This window comes from Schistocerca cancellata, chromosome 7 (genome assembly GCF_023864275.1).
Source record: "Schistocerca cancellata isolate TAMUIC-IGC-003103 chromosome 7, iqSchCanc2.1, whole genome shotgun sequence".
Classification (NCBI taxonomy): domain Eukaryota; kingdom Metazoa; phylum Arthropoda; class Insecta; order Orthoptera; family Acrididae; genus Schistocerca; species Schistocerca cancellata.
In genome coordinates, this window is record NC_064632.1 from 34,437,611 (window position 1) to 34,460,297 (window position 22,687).

At 42.1% G+C, this 22,687-nt stretch overlaps 1 protein-coding gene across 1 annotated transcript in view; it reads left to right on the forward strand.

Moving 5' to 3' along the window:
- LOC126092250 (uncharacterized) overlaps positions 1-22,687 on the forward strand; it is a 700,330-nt gene that overhangs the window by 170,740 nt on the left and 506,903 nt on the right. The window contains exon 2 of the mRNA XM_049907760.1: positions 2,966-3,005. Within this exon, the coding sequence (XP_049763717.1) occupies positions 2,966-3,005 (40 nt within the window). The remainder of the gene's footprint in view (positions 1-2,965; positions 3,006-22,687) is intronic.

The following is a 22,687-nucleotide window of genomic DNA, read 5'->3' on the forward strand; positions in this document are numbered from 1 at the left end:
CATTGATGCCGGCCGGTGTGGCCGTGCGGTTCTAGACGCTTTAGTCTGGAACCGCGTGACCGCTAGGTTCGCAGGTTCGAATCCTGCCTCGGGCATGGATGTTTGTGATGTCCTTAGGTTAGTTAGGTTTAAGTAGTTCTAAGTTCTAGGGGACTGATGACCACAGATGTTAAGTCCCATAGTGCTCAGAGTCATTTGAACCATTTTTTTTAAAGCATTGATGAATGTGGAACATTGTTCTCGCTCGTGTTTATGTACTAAAACGACAGATGCACATTTGTGTACACTGACTACAGGAGATAGTGTAAATTTTCGAGTATAGCAGTATCACTTAAAAATTGTTAATCATTGGATAAATGACAGTGATCGTACAACAGCCGGGATGGAAAAGGGAATTGTACTTCAATTAATTTGTGGCTGTGGGACGTGAAACGAAAAAAAAAATCCCTTGTTGGCAGATTGACGTCCCATGCAAGATGAGGTCATGAAGGAAGAACATCACCTCATTTTGACAATGTCTGGGGATAAATCGTCTGACATTGGCCAGGAATGTTATGGTATGGCCAAACTTTCTCTAGATTAGGATGGAAGAGCAAGACTTTGATCCACCTTTTTAAGGATCGAGCGGTGCACGGTCTTGCAGGACACTGAATGTGCGATGTCAAATGTAAAATTATGAAACACAGCTTACTCGACTATGTGTGTAATTTTAGCGACGTTGCAGTAGTTCCCAGCGAGTGCCTTACTGATTCAATCATTACTTTATCGAAGTGTTAAAAAAAGGAAGGGTTAAAGTTTAACATCCCATCGGAGAAGCGTAAGCTCATGTTAGGGTAGGAAATTGACTGTATCCTTTTCAAAGCAACCATTTCGGTATTTGCCTTAAGTGACATAGAGAAACCGCACAAAATCCAAATTTGGATGGCCGGACGCGGTTTCGGTCCACCCAGATGTCTGTCTAGTGTTACCCAGGGCCGTTTAGAGAACATTTTCCCACACTTGCGACATATGTGTCCTCTGTAAGTCTGTCTTTGTACAAGATGGTTGAGGGACTTCTCAATGTTAAATGTAAAATTAGAAACACCTTCAGTCGTGTATATTTTGAATGTAATTGATTTATGTGGCCAGTTTTGGCATTTCACTACAGGGAACTGAAGATGGTTTAGTGAAACGCCAAAACTGGTCACAAAAATCAATTACATTCCAAATATCGACTGCTGACGGTTTTTTTTTTTTTACATTTTCTGTCATTTACCGCTCGCAATCCTCCTCCCCTCCCCCCTCCCCACTGTCCCACCCCTTAGGTTTGGTTTCTTTGGCTCATGGTAAATTTTTTAAAATAAGTGTTATTGCCGTAGAAAGGGATTGCTTTTTTCTTTTAAAATGAATACTACATAAACATTTCTCTGTAACAAAACAAAACTAAATTAAAATGAATACTACATAAACATTTCTCTGCAACAAAACTAAATTTCTGAATCGTATTCCAGTACTATATTCCAAAAGAGATAACAATTCTTTCCTTGTAAGGTAATTCTTGAGATCTTTACAGCCTTTCAGTGAGAGCAGAATTATATTGAAATTTTTGTTTATTTGTTGACACATTCACTATTAAACTTCCTGGAAGGAATGAAAATATGAGATCTTTATCTTTTTTCAGTTTAATAATGGAAATATTTAATCCCTTAACTTTATTTTACTTTCCGTCGGAGAAGGTAAGCCACAAATATAAAAAAAAATCATCCAATTTTACTGACATATTAAACGTAAGACACAATTTAACTGCGTAGTACTATGTTACATGTGGAGAAAACTCATCAGTAAGACGTTAAATTTTAGAAAATTTGCCGTTAAAGTAGTTGAAGAGTGATCAACATCATAAAACATTTTTATGTTTAAAACTGAAAAGGAAAACACAAAAATGTGAGACTAATTAAGTCACATATAACTCCTACAGCTGTTCAATATATCCTTTGGATGTGAACATGGTACTGAAACCTTTCTATCCTTTACTCTAGCAAAATATTTTAAAACAGAATCTGAAATGATATCTTGAGGAGAATAGATTAAGTGGCCTAAGTTAATACTATCGTTCATGAGAAAGGGTTGAGATAAGGTGTGTCTTCATCAACTTTAGTTTTGGAAATCATCTTTCACCGCTATCTACTGATACAGGTAAGGCCAGAGTAATTCATAAGCTTATAAAAGTATTGGGGGAAATTGTCAATAAAACTGCTTTGTGAAGTACGTCCACCAGGAAGAATGGGCACTGAGCTCATTCGCTTTGACGCCATATTCATCACCATCACTTACCACAGCCTGAAGCGCAACGTAGACGGTTTTAGTTTACCATCACCTCGCATCTGCAGAATATGAGTATCCTATAGATAGCTGAAGCTTCTACTATGACTGCCCACATCCTCATATCTATCTTTTAGTGAGTAGATACCTGAATCGAGAATAATGTAAAAAAACTTTACCTTAGAGTAGTATTCTGTTGCGTCTTCATGAATAGGTTCAGTGTTAGACTCCTTGGTAAATTGCTTCTTGTCTTTCCTGGGACGAATTTTCTTTTCCAAGTTTGTCTGCAAGAACTTTTGCATCCATTATCACGTTAGCAAAACTCTCTTCTGGTCTCGTCTTTATGAGTAAGCTGTCAACACTTACAGGTAAATTCACAGCATTGTGTAAATTTCCAGTAACTCTTTGGACAGAATTTCTTGCAGTTTAACGTAGTTTCATACCAGATAACTGTACCAATCTGGATTCTGGCGCTACAAGCGGCTGATTGTGTCCCTTGGGCCTTAAACCGGCCCTGATGCTACCATTGTTGATCAAGATGCTGTAAAGCACGAGTGAATGTCACAAAATGTCGAATACATAGTATGCTTACAATGTATTGTATTAAGATATTCTCAGTTCTGTCACGTAATAGAATGTAATTTTGTTTCTTTTTTTTTTATAGGGTCACCAGTGCTGGAGCGAAGTACCAGTTGATGATACAGGTGAGTTGCCAAACGTTCACTAAATAACTTTTCTTAGAAATACATTGAAATACGCTTAAGCTACATTTACAGCCTCTTGAAAAGACCCAGAAGAGATATGACTTTCGACCAGAAAGTAGCTGATCCGAAATCGGGAGGTGGAACGAATTTTGATCATTGATATTTGGACAGCAAAGGAAGGGGTGATTACGCTGTAAAGCACTTGACTACCACTCTTTGCACATATGTTCTGGGATAGCCCAAACCTTTCGTCTGTGTCTCAGGGCAAAAGAGAATGTGGCAGTGTTGATGGCTATGAGTCCATTGTCAAGGGATGGTAGTTATAGCAGCCCATTGCTGGTATTTGGGAGAAATAGGCTGTATACGTGCATCTAGTTTCAACTTGTACGTTCCTTTCACTCCATGTTCATCCCTAACGAGACAAACGCGACACAACACTGCAGAAGCACTCATTCAAAGGACATCAATAAATGCATGGCATCTAGTGACATGTCGGAGGGAATGCATGGCACACCTCCCCAACAGAGACCTTTCTCAGGAGAAGCATAAGGGATTCCTGTGTTGACCTCAGATCCAGCTATTTTAGTGTGTGACTGGTTTAGGGTTTGTTAACCTACTTTTCGATTATTTCGCGTAATTGATAACTGGAAGAGGAGCATGTATTCGCCCAAACAGTTACAGTAGGTGCTTAATATACAGGGTGATTCAAAAAGAATACCACAACTTTAAAAATGTGTATTAAATGAAAGAAACATAATATAACCTTCTGTTATACATCATTACAAAGAGTATTTAAAAAGGTTTTTTTTTTCACTCAAAAACAAGTTCAGAGATGTTCAATTTTGCGCCCTCCAGACACTTGAGCAAAATCAACCCGATACTCCAACTCGTTCCACACTCTCTGTAGCATATCAGGCGTAATAGTTTGGATAGCTGCTGTTATTTCTCGTTTCAAATCATCAATGGTGGCTGGGAGAGGTGGCCGAAACACCATATCCTTAACATATTCCCATAAGAAAAAATCGCAGGGGGTAAGATCAGGGCTTCTTGGAGGCCAGTGATGAAGTGCTCTGTCACGGGCTGCTTGAACCAATTTCAGACGATAAGGTTTCATAACTAACCTTTTTCGTAGGACTCTCCATACAGTTGATTGTGGAATTTGCAGCCCTCTGCTAGCTCTGAGAGTCGGTTTTCCTGGGCTGCGAACAAATGCTTGTTGGATGCGTGCTACATTTTCATCACTCGTTCTCGGCCGTCCAGAACTTTTCCTTTTGCACAAACACCCATTCTCTGTAAACTGTTTATACCAACGTTTAATACACCACCTATCAGGAGGTTTAACACCATACTTCGTTCGAAATGCACGCTGAACAACTGTCGTCGATTCACTTCTGCCGTACTCAATAACACAAAAAGCTTTCTGTTGAGCGGTCGCCATCTTAGCATCAACTGACGCTGACGCCTAGTCAACAGCGCCTCAAGCGAACAAATGTACAACTAAATCAAACTTTATAGCTCCCTTAATTCGCCGACAGATAGTGCTTAGCTCTGCCTTTTGTCGTTGCAGAGTTTTAAATTCCTAAAGTTGTGGTATTCTTTTTGAATCACCCTGTATTAATTTCTCAGTATTTTGCTTCGAATCCATTGGCATGGTGTTTATAATCTGTGACAATAGTAATAGTTATAAAATGAGAGTACGTTGCCATGTTTTACAAGATCATTGAATTTTAAAAAAATCTCAAGTACTATATAAAAGACAATACGTAGTGTAACAAATGGTAATTTTGATTGATTCCAAACAACCGAAGGACTTCAGGAAGGCAGCCCCTTTCCCCCATAACCTTTATCACAGTCGTGGCTGAAGTTATGAAAGGAGCGAAGCAGAACAACAATAAGCACACCAACGCATTTGTATTTGCAGATGATGTAATAATTTAGGGTAATAACAGAGAAAGAAGTTCAGGAGAGTCTAGGCACCTCGAATGATCATGTAATATCACATGGATTAATAAATAAATCATAAATGGTTTCAGTGTCTATCAACAACAGAACAAGGAAGGAAAAATGAGCCTGGAAGATACACAGCTGGAAACAGTTGACCAATATAAATATCTTGCGTGCATCATTTTAAGTGATAAGCATGGGTACAGCATGAGATCAGTAACTGAAGTCAACACTCAGCCCCATCCTACGATCAAGTTTGAAGTGTGCTCTGAAACGAATAAGTCTCCTTAAGATCAAAGCAGACTCTCCTTCAGTCAATCAGTCATACTATATCCCAATAGTAACATGTGGTCAGTCGACCTACACTACACCCAAACAGATCGACAACGAACGGCAAGCCGCTGAAATGAAATTACGATCTATGAGGCAGAAAACTAGAAAGGATAAGATTAGGAGTGATAAAATAAGGGAAGAAGTTGGAGTGCACACACGCTTGAAAGAAGAAGTTAAAAAAAAATGGCTCTGAGCACTATGGGACTTAACATCTGTGGTCATCAGTCCCCTAGAACTTAGAGAACTACTTAAACCTAACTAACCTAAGGACATCACACACATCCATGCCCGAGGCAGGATTCGAACCTGCGACCGTAGCCGTCACGCGGTTCCAGACTGAAGTGCCTAGAACCACACGGCCACACCGGCCGGCTGAAAGAAGAAGTGACAAGTAGTTGTGTGAGATAGCTTGACCACGTCAAACGAATGGATGAGGGAAGGACAGCAAAACATTGGCTACACAATCGCGTGATTGATAGAAGTCCAGTAGGACGATCGAGGTATAGGTGGCTGGACCAAGTGAAGGAGGAAGTAAGAACAAGACGAGTCAGCTTGGATACAGTTCTGAGAGAAGAACTATACATGTTCTGACGAAAGTGGAGAATGCTCGTACACCACACCGGGGGAGCTGGAGCAGGAAACCAATGTGGATAACAATAAGTAATTTGCAGAGCCCATATTCGTTTATTTTAAATCATTGAGTATATTTATTATAAATCCTGTGAACTAAGTTCAAAATGGTTCAAATGGCTCCGAGCACTATGGGAGTTAACTGCTGAGGTCATCAGTCCCGTAGAACTTAGAACTACTTAAACCTAACTAACCTAAGAACACCAAACACATCGATGCCCGAGGCAGGATTCGAACCTGCGACCGTAGCGGTCGCGCGGTTCCACACTGTAGCGCCTAGAACCCCTCGGCCACACCGGCCGGCTGTGGACTAAGTGCTGAATAACAGAAATATTTTTTAGGAAAGGTAAGGTTCCTACTTCGAGGCCTCATCTGGCTCACAGTCTGAATCTGACGAAACAACACACACTCCACTGCAGGGTAGCTGGCTGATAACACCTCAAACATGTGACAAATCTCACTTTTATGATTATATTTTTGGACCATCAGATGAGCATTTCACAATACTGGCACCGGTTTCGACCACCCAGTGTTAATCTTCAGACATGCTGCAAGCAGTTTCCGTTTCGTTGTCAACAATACCGAAGGTGACCCCTTTTATTGTTTAGTATTGATGACGACGCAACGGTAGTAGCTTGCACAATGCGAATTTAGACGAAAAATGACCACTGACTGGTCGAAACCGGTTACAGCACTGTGAAATGCTCACGTGATTGTGTCAACAAATACAAAAATAAAAGAACTTTAATCTCTGAAACATGTCATTCTTTTGTTGATGGTGTTAGGACAGCAACCAGCCACAAATTTACTTTGAGTTCCTTTATTCAAAGGAAACCGTTACCGGTTTCGAATCGTTGCGATTCATCATCAGACGGTTTACATGCTTTCTTTCTGACATTTGGTGTGTTTTTATAGATTAATTGTCGTGAAACGTCGGTTTCGAGTGATTATTTCCATAACGTTCATCCAATCGATGTAAATGCATTCCCACTGCATCCTCGTTGTTGCACACGTAATAGTTCTCACTGTACACTTTAGATTTGTCGTTGAGATCATTCCGACGTTTCACGACAATTAATCTATAAAAACACACCAAATGTCAGAAAGAAAGCATGTAAACCGTCTGATGATGAATCGCAACGATTCGAAACCGGTAACGGTTTCCTTTGAATAAAGGAACTCAAAGTAAATTTGTGGCTGGTTGCTGTCCTAACACCATCAACATTTGTCTTCAAAAACAGCCACGGTCTCCAACATGTCATCATATGACAAAATTGCATGTCATTCTTTTCTAAATAAATCTCACAGTCTTCAGCTACAGCATACTTTATTCTAGCCCATTGTAGCGTCTAAATAGTTTATGTGAACAAAAGTATCCGGATGTCTGCTAGTGAACATTAATATGCGTTGTGTCCACCGTTCACCTTTATGATGGTTGGAACTCTGCGGGAGACAGTTCCAGTGAAGTGTCTGGATATCTGTGGAGGAACGGCTGCCCGATTTGTCTCAAAAGCCAAAACCACGGGAGGAAGCGGTGTTGGAGGCAAGTCTGGAACCTGTCTGGAACCAAGTCGACGTTCTAACACATCCCACAGCCGTTCTGTTGGATTACGTTCGGGGCTCTGGCTAGGCTAATCTGTTTCAGGTATATTAGTGTCCACGAAACATTACCGCGCAGATGATACTGTACTAAAGTGTGCATTGTCTTGCTGACACAAATAGTCATTGTCTCTGAACCGCTCCTCTACTGTTTGCAGTAAACAATGCCGTGAATGTTTTCCATATCCTTCAGCATTTAGCGTTTTTGTAAGTGCAATAAGGGGACCACACCCTAACCAAGAAAAACACCCTCATACCGTGACACCACCTCCTCCGAACTTCACTGCTGGCACTACGCTTGATGGAAGGTAACGTTCTCCAGGTATTCGCCAAACGCAAACCCTCCCATCGGATTCCCACAGGGTACAGCGTGATTCAGCCCTCCAAACCACTCGCTTCCACTCATCCACTGCCCAGTGGGGTCGCTGTCTTCACCACCTCAAGCCTCACTTAGCTGAGAGTACGCGAATGTGAGGCTTCTGAAGAGAGTTCAGGCCTTCCACCTCATTATTTTTAACTGCACACTAATAGTCACAGTGTTGACTGGAGTACTCTCTTTCAAAGTCTGAAGGTGGAAGGGGTCAAATACAGGGAGCGAAAGGCTATTTACAATTTGTACAGAAACCAGATGGCAGTTATAAGAGTCGAGGGGCATGAAAGGGAAGTAGTGGTTGGGAAGGGAGTGAGACAGGGTTGTAGCCTATCTCCGATTCTATTCAATCTGTATATTGAGCAAGCAGTAAAGGAAACAAAAGAAAAGTTCGGAGTAGGTATTAAAATGCCTGGAAAAGAAATAAAAACTTTGAGGTTCGCCGATGACATTGTAATTCTGTCAGAGACAGCAAAGGACCTGGAAGAGCAGCTGAACGGAATGGACAGTGTCTTGAAAGGAGGATATAACATGAACATTAACAAAAGCAAAAGGAGGATAATTTATTTATTTATTGATTTATTTAACCTGGAAAGATTAGGGCCATCAGGCCCTCTCTTACATCTAACCAGGCATTCTACTTATTTTACATTCATATGTTTTAGTAGGCATGTTAAACTACATCTACTACAAAAAGTGAAATAAACAATTAGAAAGACACACCTGGAAAAATACATACCTATAGAGTTTATATTCGTAGATCATAAGTACTGTTATAATTAGACATTATTGAAGAGACAGATTTTATACAGAAGTGCTAGCAGCAGGGAGTATGAAGGAGACTCATGGTGAAGGGATGAGAAGAATAGAGAGACTTGATGAAACATAATTAAGGAAATATAAAGTAAAAGAAGATTGCGTGGCTAATAGAGATAGATAAAGAGGAAGGCATCTCAGGAGCAAGATAGGAGACGCTAGCTTTGCTATTTGACAGATGAGAGGATTGGCCTTGTACATTAATGGAATGTAGTCGAATTAATGGAATGTAGTCGAATTAATGGAATGTAGTCGAATTAAGTCGGGTGATGCTGCGGGAATTACATTAGGAAATGAGACGCTTAAAATAGTAAATGAGTTTTGCTATTTGGAGAGCAAAATAACTGATGATGGTCGAAGTAGAGAGGATATAAAATGTAGATTGGCAATGGCAAGGAAAGCGTTTCTGAAGAAGAGAAATTTGTTAACATCGAGTATAGAGTTCAGTGTCAGGAAGTCGTTTCTGAAAGTATTTGTACGGAGTGTAGCCATGTATGGAAGTGAAACGTGGACGATAAATAGTTTAGACAAAAAGAAAATAGAAGCTTTAGAAATGTGGTGCTACAGAAGGATACTGAAGATTAGATGGGTAGATCACCTAACTAATGAGGAGCTGTTGAATAGAATTGGGGAGAAGAGAAATATGTGGCACAACTTGACTAGAAGAAGGGATAGGTTGGTAGGACACGTTCTGAGGCATCGAGGGACCACCAATTTAGTATTGGAGGGTGGCATCATCATCATCATCATCATCATCATCATCATCATTTAAGACTGATTATGCCTTTCAGCGTTCAGTCTGAAGCATAGACCCCCTTATACAGTTCCTCCATGATCCCCTATTCAGTGCTAACATTGGTACCTCTTCTGATGTTAAACCTATTACTTCAAAATCATTCTTAACCGAATCCAGGTACCTTCTCCTCGGTCTGCCCGACTCCTCCTACCCTCTACTGCTGAATCCATGAGTCTCTTGGGTAACCTTGCTTCGCCCATGCGTGTAACATGACCCCACCATCTAAGCCTGTTCGCCCTGACTGCTACATCTATAGAGTTCATTCCCAGTTTTTCTTTGATTTCCTCATTGTGCACACCCTCCTGCCATTGTTCCAATCTACTAGTACCTGCAATCATCCTAGCTACTTTCATATCCGTAGCCTCAACCTTGTTGATAAGGTAGCCTGAATCCACCCAGCTTTCGCTCCCATACAACAAGGTTGGTCGAAAGATTGAACGGTGCACAGATAACTTAGTCTTGGTACTGACTTCCTTCTTGCAGAAGAGAGTAGCACAGAGGGTAGCACAGAGGGTAAAAATCGTAGAGGGAGACCAAGAGATGAATACACTGAACAGATTCAGAGGGAGTAGGTACTGGGAGATGAAGAAGCTTGCACAGGATAGAGTAGCATGGAGAGCTGCATCAAAACAGTCTCTGGACTGAAGACCACAACAACAACAAAAATAGTCACAGTGGTAGCTGGGCTGCTAGTACCTGTTTGGAACTCACGAGTGATTCCCTCTGCTGATTTCACACGATTTTTGCAGCCACTCTCCGCAGTGCTAAATGGTCCCTTTCCTCACCCTTTTCTCATAACATGAGATCTGGCTCGCCTTGTTTTTGCTGTGACTGCTCCTTCGTGCTACCACTTAGTAATCACAACACCAACAGTTGGGCAGCTTTAGAAGGGCTAAAATGTCGCCGATGGGTTTGTTACTCACATGACATACAATGATGACCGGTCCATGTTCCAAGTTAAGGAGCTGTCCCGAGCGTCCCATTCTGCCGGTACTGCTTCTGTGCTGACAACACAATATTTCTCGCCCCCTATTTATACTGGCGTGCTCTCCTCGCGTGACGTATAGTGGTCAATTTTGCATAACATAAGGATGTCCGGGCTCTTCTGACGAGATAGGTGCTTATGTGCGATAGTCTGAAACTTTAATTTTTTATTTGTAGCATCATTAGTTACACATAGTATAAAGTTTCTTTTCATGGACTGTATCTGATGAAAGGGTGGGGGGAATTTCCGTCTACACAGAAGTCATATGAGACACAGAAAATACTCGAAAGGGAAGGACGGTAAAATGAATCGCCTGTGCGCTTCCAAAGACATCAACCCAGCATTCATCCTAAGAGATTTCGGGAAACAGCAGGAAGCCTAAAACTGGGTAGCTGAATGGGGATTTAGCCAGAGTGTTATAAACGTGAGTCGACTTTTTTTCGTTCTGACACAGAAGAGAATAGTGTAAGAGTGCACCGCTGAGCCCTCTTCCCCCCCCCCCCCCCCCCCGGTCCCTCTCGCCCCAACCGTACTAATTGTACCACCACTACACACACATACACACTCAGTAACTTGGAAATTCGTATAATGAATGCACTTTCCTGAGTTGAATATCCATTTAGTATCATTTAATTGCTTCCTTCTGTATACAACCTTTGTTGCAATCTGTAGTTTACGTCTACCAGCTAGTTAGTATTCCATTAATGACACAATGAAGCTCGAATACCTTGAGGTGACAAAAGCCGTACAATACCTCCTAATATCGTGTCGGACCCCCTTTTTCCCGGCATAGTGCAGCAATTCGACGTGGCATTGGCTCAACAAGGTATTGGAAGTCCCCTGCTGAAATACTGAGCCATGCAAAGCTATTAGAATGCTCTTCAAAGGAATCGCGGACAGTTGTTGCCCAGTGGCATGACATCTTTCGGAACATGAAGTCCACGAATGGTTGCAAATGGTCCCCCAGTAGCCGAACATAATCATTTCGAGTCAGTGATCGTTTCAGTCTATTCCGCGTAAACACAACCCACACCATTACGCAGCGACCATCAGCTTGCACAGTGGCTTGTTGACAAGCTGGGTCCGTGGCTTCGTGGGTCTGCACCACATTCGAACCCTACCATCAGCTCTTACCAACTGAAGTCGGGACTCATCTGACCAGGCCACGGTTCTCCATTTCCAGGATCCAACCGACACGGTCACGAGCCCAGCAGACGCGCTACAGGCCATGTCGTGCTGTGAGCAAAGGCACTCGCGTCGGTCATATGCTTCTTTACCCCATTATCGCCAAATTTAGCCGCACTACACTAATGGATACGTTCGTCGTACATCGCACATTGATTTCTGTGGTTATTTCATCTACTGCTGCCTGTCTGTGAGCGCTAACAAATCTACAGAAACGCCGTTGCTTTCGGCCGCTAAGTGAAGGTCATTCGCCAGTGCGTCGTCCGTGGTGAGAGATGATGTCCGACACTTGGTATTCTCGGCACACTCTTGGCACTGCAGACATCAGAATATTGAATTCCCTGACGAATTACACGAATCACCTGACTATAAGTGATAGCTCCGCCAATGCACTGCCTTTTTGTACTCGGCGTACCCATTACTATCGCCATCTGTAAATGTGCATACCGCAACGCCATGCGGCTTTTTCACCTCACTATACTGGCGGGTCCATGTTTCTAGTGGTCAATTCTGCGTTACACACTGGTGTCAAGTGTTTACGTGCAGTAGTCTGAAACTTTGATCTTTTATTTGTAGCACCACTAGTTACAGATTGCATAAAATTTGTTTTAATGGCCTTTGTCTGATGACAGGATTAAGGTTCCGTCTACACTGAGACCATTTGAAACAGAGAAAATACTCGGAAAGGGAGAGACGCTAAAATAAATCGTCTGTGTGCTTTCCGAAGGTTCCATCCCAATATTCGTTCTAAGAGATTCACAGAAACAGCGAGAAACCTGAAGCTGTATAGCTGGACGGGGATTTAGCCAGTGTGTTACACACGTGAGTAGATTTTTTATTGTTATGACACAGGATGAATAGTTTACCAAAAACTGTTTATGCATAACAATGAACTGATGCGGTGCCTGCACTCCGCTCCCCCTCTCCTTCCCTAGTCGCTCCAACCTCCTGCATACACTCACTCACTCACTCACTCACACTCTCTCACTCTCTCTCTCTCTCTCTCTCTCTCTCTCTCTCTCTCACACACACAGACACACACACACTCTCTCTCACTCTTTCACACAGTCTCTCTCACTCTCTCTCTCACTCTCTCTCTCTCTCTCTCTCTCTCTCTCACACACACACACACCCTCTCTCTCTCTCTCTCTCTCTCTCTCTCTCTCTCTCTCTCTCACACACACACTCTTTCTCTCTCTCCTCTCTCTCTCTCTCTCTCTCTCTCTCTCTCTCTCTCTCTCACACACACACACACACACAATCGCTTAGAAATTCGGATAGGATCTGCCAGCTACTGGGGCTACCTAGCATTCCATTAATGACACTTAAAGTGAAGCTCGACTATACGCACTGATGGATTTGCACGAAGCTTCTTCTGACAGTAGCTGGTATTGGCGAACCAGTGTCCGTCAAGTGAAATACCCCTGTTAGTTAAGGAACCAACAATGAGATGGGGAAAGCTGGGGAACGTGATGGTCGATAATCTCTTACCATACGTTCCGAGGGCCTGCGAGGGGCGTTTTCTCGTGAGGATTCTTCTTCTCGCGTTATCTGAGCTCAATTATCATTTTTATCAACCTAGGCCGTGTAAATCGCAAATATCATACGTTTTATCGGCGCTCAGTAAAAACGCGCAGTAAATGAGATAAGGACCACATCACCAAATATTGAACGTTACCTTCGCGGAATGGAAGTTGCATTTAGGCATGTCCTGCGGGAGTTTCTTAGAATTTGACCAATGCGAGAAACATGCCGCTCTTCTTGAAGTGCAGGTGGCGCAGCTGTTGGCGTAGTACCCTTTGGCTACAGTACCAGTGAGTCACAAAAGGGATAAGTCCATTTGCACAAATACCTGGGTGTAACAGTTCGTGAAGATATGAACTATGAAGATAGTATATGTTCAGTCGCAGGTAAATCGGGTGGTAACTTCGACCCATTGGCATTAAGACTACAGTGGAGGTTGCTTACAAAACACTCGCGTGACATATTGTAGAATATTGCTATAGCGTGCGGGCCGGACGAATATACACGGGATGGCCACAGGTTTGTTTAACCCACGAAAGAACATCATGGAAATGCGAGTAAACCTGAGCTGGCAGGCGGCTGAAGATACCAACTACTCCGAGAAAGCATACTCACAAAATTTCAAGGATCAGCAAGAAATTTACTACAACGCTCTGCGTATCGTTTCCATAGGGATCGCGAGGGTAAGATTTCACTAATTACACCTCGTGCGTAGACATTTAAGCAGTTATTTTTGCAGTGCTCAGTACGCTGATGGAACAGAAAGAATACGTAACACAAGGTACAGTACAGTTAACAGCGGTTTGAAAACTACAGATGTGTATTGCTTTTAAGGTAGCGATCCTAGCGTCAACGCGGTATGTTGCGAAGCATAACCAGATTATAATATAGTGTCATACATGCATTACTCACTGGAAACCTCACACTCACTTAAGTATTCATTTTCTAGCTTGGGTTTCTTTTCTCAAAATTCTCAACTTACGATTCCCTAGCACTCACATTATTATGATCCTAAGGGTTTGTTTCCAAGGACCAGTAACAAACTTCTGTGGGAAATGGAAGAATCTTCTGTTAAACAGAAGAAGAAAAATTTTCCTGTGAATGTATGTTCGCTCAAATATTGTACGACGTCTACCTTATCTAAACGTTCTCTGGCAATACATTGGTTGTGTGGGCGATTGTAGCAGGTCACATGCAGTGCAAGTGTGTTTTAGTATGTGACACGCTCGTGGTACCTGTGCTCACCCCGTTCACAGCAAGCTGTGTATAGCATGAAGGGCAACGTTGCGCAAAGGCAGTGAATGAACGGTGCCACACCTGGAGCGTTCTTCAAACTAACAATGAAACGACAGGCTGTCCGTGTGTAGTTGCACTGTGTTAATGAAATAAGGCGTCCCACCCGTCGCGACATATCGGGGGCGTCACTGTTATGAACCTTCTTGTCCCGACATCCCGACAGGAGACAATTTTGTCCCGATTTTGCAAAGTTTCTCTTACGAGCTTGGCCATGTACTGAAGTAACACCATCTGTTAGCGCAACATGTAAATGCAGCCTCAGTTAGTTTTATTTATACCAACAATATAATGTTGACAAGGTCATCTCACAGATGGCGTTGCATCTTGTAGCTGTATCGACGATGCAAGCATCTCATAGATGTTCGAGAAAATACCAGACTTCTCCAGTATGGGGCTGGAACTATTTAAGCAGCGCCACGCAGAAGAATCGGTCAGTTCCCATTCGAACAGTGATCTGATAAGTCGATTCTTTCCCAATGTAAGACAAACAACGAGTGCAACTTAGTAATGTCTGAAGTGTTTACTGTGGGTATACAGGGCGTGACTTCGATGACTTGAGTGTTATTGTCGACTGATTACCGTTTAATAAACTTATCTTATCATAGTTTATGAAAACGCCTAACGATGGAAAGAGAAAGTGTCACTTTTCGAACGATCACACAAAAGAGTGGTCTTTTGCCAAGAAAGGACTTACGGATCAGGAGGCGTTGTGTGAGACGTGTAGCTGTTTCATGTCAGTAACCCACGGAGGTGAGGCAGATGTGGGGCGTCACATTGCTACGAAGAATCATACAAATAGATTCACGGTAGCATCGACATCAAAGCCATTTCTGCATACATGATTAGCGAAGACATCCAGGAAGAATTGCTCATTGCTGCTGCAGAACCAATAACAGCTTATAAATACGTCAAACATCATTAGTTCTTCAGTTCTCTTCAGTGAATCGAACAACTGAACGTCGCAGTGTATCCTTACTCCAAATCTACATCGATTGTTAAAAACATTCTTGCACCACATTCCGTGTCCGAATCATAAAACAATTTCAAGAAGTTTGTTTACGGCATAGGCACCGATGCATCGAACCACAAAGCTGAAAAGATGTTTCCTGAATCCAATACGTGCTGCTGATAACGAAACGTCGGAGACAACTGCAAAGTTTTATCTAGACACCGGAGTGGGCGAGCGGTTCTAGGCGCTACAGTCTGGAACCGCGCGACCGCTACGGTATAGGGGACTGATGACCTCAAAAGTTAAGTCCCATAGTGCTCTGAGCCATTTGAACCATTTATCTAGACACTTTAAGACAACTGCAGATTTCATTAGATAAATTAATAGCTTTTTGTGGAGACAGGATCAGTACCAACTTCGGAAGGATTCATCGACGCGAGCAGCAGAATGTGTTTCACCAAATTAAAGAAGAACTAGGAAAAAATGCAGAAGGATTGGATGCCCTTTACATATTCTCCACAGTACTATTCCAAGCGCTGCTGCAGTGTTAACCGTCCACTTTGAAATAATAGTCACGAAAATATTTAATTATTTTTCAATATACACGTTAAGGGCAGAGAAACTGAAACAGCTACGTTCATACATTAATGACAATCACCAGATTCTTCTGTCTCATTCAAAAACAAGATGACTGTCATTGTTGTTGTTGTTGTGGTCTTCAGTCCAGAGACTGGTTTGATGCAGCTGTCCATGCTACTCTATCCTGTGCAAGCTTCTGCATCTCCCAGTAGCTACTGTAACCTGCATCCTTCTGAATCTGTTTAGTGTATTCATCTCTTGGTCTCCCTTTACGATTTTTACCCTCCACGCTGCCCTCCAATACTAAACTAGTGATCCCTTGATGCCGTACCGTAGGTGCAACCACAACGGAGGGGTATCTGTTGAGAGGCCGGAAAAACGTGTGGTTCCTGAAGAGGGGCAGCAGTCTTTTCAGTAGTTGCAGGGGCAACAGTCTGGATGATTGACTGATCTGGCCTTGCAACACTGTCGTTAATGCGGGCAATTGTGAGAATTCCTAAGCTTTGGATTCCATTAAAACGGCTTTTTGAAGCCGAAGGCGGGCCACCTAAAATAATTTCAGATTTTTTCGGTAGTCCGATCAGTGAAATGTATTTCATGTTTCTGCAGTCAAACTTGGCTCTGTCTGAAAAAAAAATATATAAAAATCCTGGAGACGAATAAAGTCTCGATAATTGAAACAGGAAATATATTAATCGACACTCAGAGATGTCTGAATAGAAGGAAGACTGCCAGTTGGATTGGCATGCAAACCAAGACGAATTTGAACAAATTAAAGAATGAGAACCCTAACCAAGAAATAATTAATTTGAGTTCGATATTTTAGGAAGAGACAATGGCTTTCTATACCACAGCATTTGATTACTTAGAGAAATGATATATTTCTTTTAATAAATATCAAGTATTTAATTGTATGACGCTATCTGAAACCCCAGAATCACTATTATATACCTCAGGGCAAACCGGCCCGCGTTAGCTTGCCGGACATCCCCGGTATCCGGCCCGCCAAATATTTGAGGCGGTACCTATACTGCCAACAATTGAGTTTAGAGGCCTATCGCGACCAATACACCGCGACATTGGCTCTGCTACTCGCTACAAGACTACATAACTAAACTTATCGTTGCGCCGCTTGAAATAATAATGCGTTGACATCCTCTACCTCTGTTACGTCTTGCAGTAATAGTGTTGCTAACAATGATTTTGAGATTTCGTTAGCTTTGCAGGACGCTTTCGTGAAGAATGTGCAGTGACATACTTTTTTGTCGGTGAAATTCGCCAGAATAAAATACGCCAGAATTTTGGTCAGGTACGTCCACCAATCAAAATTATGTAATCAAATAAAAATCGTAGTTCGTTTCAGTGCTAGCTATTCCTACAACCTTAGATTTTTGCGATTTCATCTTTTCTTTAGCCATACACTACGGTGATCGTGGAGTGCTAGGGTGCTTTAATCCCACTAGGTAGATCTTGGCCCTTATGACTTCGTGGAGGAGTCAATGTGGCCCGCGGACTAAAAAGTTTGGAGACCCCTGATATACCTGATTAAAAATGGTGTGAAGATTTCAGCGACAATTGTTTTCAGGAATATATGTATCTGAAGAGCTTCCCAGAAACCAAGCGAGACTCAGAAGAATGGAAGTCAACACATTCCGCAGAAGAAAGGCGGATTCACTTTCTTAAGGAAACCGAAAATCCTCAACGCGAATGCCAACTGCCAAAATTATGCGAGTATTTGTTTTTTTGTTCCTGCACACAAAGCCACTGTGGAAAGAGGATTGTCGATGATGTCGGCCCAGTTGACTGAAGAAAGAAATCGACTGCTGCCAGGGACTGGAATCAATGTTACAGTGCCAGTTTAACTACGAGCCGACTTTCATGGAGTTTTATAAATACGTAAAAGCGAAAAAGACTTGCTGAAAAACGTGAAATCTTCTGAAAAAATATGGCGTAACAATTACTTCTGCCGCAACAAGTTCCATGTAATTATGTTGTAAATAAAAAGTGATAATACTAAATAATATTTTATTTCATTTCTGCATCCCATCCCAGTCTGTCCCGACGTGGTCCCAGCTAGATATAGCAACCCTAGGAGTGAAACAACATGCCTGTATCAGGAGCTTTTTGCTCACAGAATATTTGCAATGATGTATAATATAGTCACAGTCTAACGTATAAAGTCACGACACTCATTGCTATGGAAATTGTTACCGTTTGACAGTTTGTACGACACTAGCGCCCCTAGCGGCGACAAAGCAGCCGTTAGCTTAATGTTTGTTTTTAATTATTTTTCTACTTAATTAACGAAATAGTTATTATATTTTTGCGTTCCAAATTTTAGTAAATTATCGAAAGACATGAATGATTGTGAAATAAATGTAAAAACTACCGAATCTCATTGAGTCAGTACCCTAAGGTCTAACTTATTCATGAACGAATACTTTGGAATATGTGTGTAACTGAATCTTGTACCGCTGAAATCAAGGGAATATGAACAATATATTTCATGCATGAGAAACATATATTTCTGTTGTTGTCTCTTCTTATTGTGAGAGGCACATTCCTTGACAAGCATAAATTTTGTGTGGAGTAGAATTTTCGCACATCCTTCCACTTCCCCTCGACTTTCCGATGCACGAGTCCTTTTTGTAAATGTAACTACTTTTGCCTCAAATGTGAATGTGTTGAAGATTCTTGCCTTTTGTGACTCAGATGTGTCGACAACAGTAGGATAGGTTTCTTCTCAGTTGGAACAGATTTCTTGTTTTTATTTTTTATTATCGCGTCTGTGTGTTTTTGCCTCCGGCTACAGTTGTGACTGCTTATTTGGTACGGTACGTTAAATAATGCAGGTATTGAATTGCAACGAAGTTTTCTACCTTCTGCATTCACTGATCTGACTGGAAGAGTAGTGTACAAAACTTCATGTTGTTGCGTAGGTATACGACGTCTTTCTGCAAAAGAACAAGTATTTTACTGCTTACTAGCTGTATTTTGTTCTTAAGAAAAAACAGCATTCTTCAGTAAATATTTGTACGTTACAAGAGAATTGTAAATAAACTATCCTGAAATATACCGTTTCATATCTCGCAGGGTCCTTAGGAAACTAAAGAAAAGACAAACATGGTGTAATATTTGTTAGAACTGATTTTTATGGCACCACGTACCATCCCCATTGTAAAAGCTACGTTGTAAATCACTGTAAATGATAGTTATATTTATTGGCAAAAAATAATAGTACACCACAAAGAAGGAGAAACATGGCGAACAGTTCAAATGGTTCAAATGGCTCTGAGCACTATGGGACTTAACATCTATGGTCATCAGTCCCCTAGAACTTAGAACTACTTAAACCTAACTAACCTAAGGACATCACACACATCCATGCCCGAGGCAGGATTCGAACCTGCGACCGTAGCAGTCGCGCGGCTCCGGACTGAGCGCCTAGAATGGCGAACAGTGTGAAAAAGTTCGGAGTACAAAATCGTTCTTATGTTTCGAAAATTAAATGGTAGTGAGACCTTCAGACCAGATAAGAGGAAACGCAGATCACAGCAGACTGTAAGTAATTAATTAATTACATAAAAAACGCGACGTTAACTGTTTGATAATCTAAAAATGATAAAACTCAATCGTTATAGATCCCACTGAATATGCCTTGGGACAGAAAAAGATGAAACACGTCTGGGAAAAACAAATTAAGGCGGTTTTATTTACAAAACAAGTATAAACAATACTATTTGCACTCATGCTGTTGTTGTGGTCTTGAGTCCAGGGAGTGGTTTGATGCAGCTCTCCATGCTAATCCGTCCTGTGCAAGCCTCTTCATCTCCGAATAACTACTACAACCTACATCCTTCTGAATCTGCTTAGTGTATTCATCTTTTTATCTCCCTCTATGATTTTTACTGTTGATGCTTCCGTCCAATGCTAAATTGGTGATTTCTTGATGTCTCAGAACGTGGCCTGCCAATCGATCCCTTCTTCTAGTCAAGCTGTGTCACAAACTCCTCTTCTCTCCAATTCTGTTCGGTACCTCCTCATTAGTTACGTGATCTACCCATCTAATCTTCAACATTCTTCTGTAGCACCACATTTCGAAAGCTTCTATTCTCTTCTTGTCTACACTGTATGTCGTCCATGTGTCACTTCCACGCATGGCTACACTCCATACAGGAAAGGCTTCCTGACACTTAAATCTATACTCGAAGTTAACAAATTTCTCTTCTTCATAAACGCTTTCCTTGTCGCAGCCAGTCTACATTTTATAGCGTTTCTATTTCAACCGTCATCAGTTATTTTGCTCCCCAAACGGAAAAACTCATTTACCACATTAAGTGTCTCATTTGCTAATCTAATATCCTCAGCATCACCTGATTTAATTCGACAACATTCCATTATCCTCGTTTTGCTTTTGTTGATGTTCATCTTATATCCTCCTTTCAAGACACTGTCCATTCCGTTCAGCTGGTCTTCCAGGTCCTTTGCCGTCTCTGACAGAATTACAATGTCATCAGCAAACCTCAGAGTTTTTATTTCTTCTCCGTGGATTTTAATTCCTGCTCCAAATTTTTCTTTTGTTTCCTTTACTGCTTGCTCAATATACAGATTGAATAACATCGGGGATAGGCTACTACACCGTCTCACTCCCTTCTCAACCACTGATTCCCTTTCATGTCCCTTGTGAGTTAACGGGCACTGCGCTCTCATTTAAATATATGGCCGAAATAGTCAGCCTACAGTAATTGTGAAACGGACCCTGTCACTGAGGACCGTGTGCCACAAATGGCGCAGATTCACCACGAGATGGGGAAATTCACAGGTGTCTACTGTCTATTGAGGCTTAAACGCTGTAGTGTGCGAGCGAGACAGACGGGAACCTACATCATAGGGAAACCCAGTAGAAGCCGTTGTGGAGAAGGAGACGTAGAAGTGTTAAAATATGGCGGACCTAAGATTGGTCATAAAGGGAAACATTTATGGAAACTATTTAATTCTGTAGTAATGCAGGGAATGAAGCGACAGTAATTTTAATCCACCATCCTTCATAAATTTTCAATGTGATCCCAATGAAAACTGAATATTGATCATATCGGTATTTGCATGCGGATAGCTGCCACCACCCTTCAGAGAGGAAAGTGGTGCTAAAAACACTGGTGCACAGGGCGCGCACCATCCCCGACTCAGAGAGTCTGCCCCATGAGCTGGAACTCCTCAAAACTGTGTTCCGAAAAAACAATGGCACATCAGACGCGCTCTCCGCCCCACCTCTACAATATAGCGTATGGAGACGGAGGAACAAAGTAAGAGCATATGGACTATCATACCAATTGTGTGATTGGATTGAGGAGTTCCTAGATAACAGGACGCAGCATGTTATTCTCAATGGAGAGAAGTCTTCCGAAGTAAGAGTGATTTCAGGTGTGCCGCAGGGGAGTGTCGTAGGAACGTTGCTATTCACAATATACATAAATGACCTGGTGGATGACATCGGAAGTTCACTGAGGCTTTTTGCAGATGATGCTGTGGTGTATCGAGAGGTTGTAACAGTGGAAAATTGTACTGAAATGGAGGACGATCTGCAGCGAATTGACGCATGGTGCAGGGAATGGCAATTGAATCTCAATGTAGACAAGTGTAATGTGCTGCGAATATACAGAAAGATAGATCCTTTATCATTTAGCTACAAAATAGCAGGTCAGCAACTGGAAGCAGTTAATACCATAAATTATCTGGGAGTACGCATTAGGAGTGATTTAAAATGGAATGATCATATAATGTTGATCGTCGGTAAAGCAGATGCCAGACTGAGATTCATTGGAAGAATCCTAAGGAAATGCAATTCGAAAACAAAGGAAGTAGGGTACAGTACGCTTGTTCGCCCACTGCTTGAATACTGCTCAGCAGTGTGGGATCCGTACCAGATAGGGTTGATACAAGACATAGAGAAGATCCAACGGAGAGCAGCGCGCTTCGCTACAGGATCATTTAGTAATCGCGAAAGCGTTACGGAGATGATAGATAAACTCCAGTGGAAGACTCCGCAGGAGAGACGCTCAGTAGCTCGGTACGGGCTTTTGTCAAAGTTTCGAGAACATACCTTCACCGAAGAGTCAAGCAGTATATTGCTCCCTCCTACGTATATCTCGCGAAGAGACCATGAGGATAAAATCAGAGAGGCATACCGACAATCGTTCTTTCCACGAACAATACGAGACTGGAATAGAAGGGAGAACCGATAGAGGTACTGAAGGCACCCTCCGCCACACACAGTCAGGTGGCTTGCGGAGTACGGATGTAGATGTAGATGTAGATGAAGTCCCGGAGGAAGAGGTAGCCACTGCCTGTATACCGTATACTGGCGCACTATCGGCGAAAATAGGACGAATACTGGGGAAACACCGAGTAGCAACTGTCTTTTACCCATCCAATAAAACACGAGCATTATTGGGAAGTGTCAAAGACGATCTCGGTTTGTGGAAGGCCGTCATATACCAGATTCCGCGCCAGTGTGGGAAGACTTATATTGGACACTGTTTGTCCGAAAATCACGAAATGGACTACCAACCTACCAGGGTCTTGGCACAGACATCTAAGTACTGGGACAGCTATCGAAATTCGTACCAGGGCCGGACTCATCAACCGAGATTGCGGCTATAACCTCAGCAAGGCATGG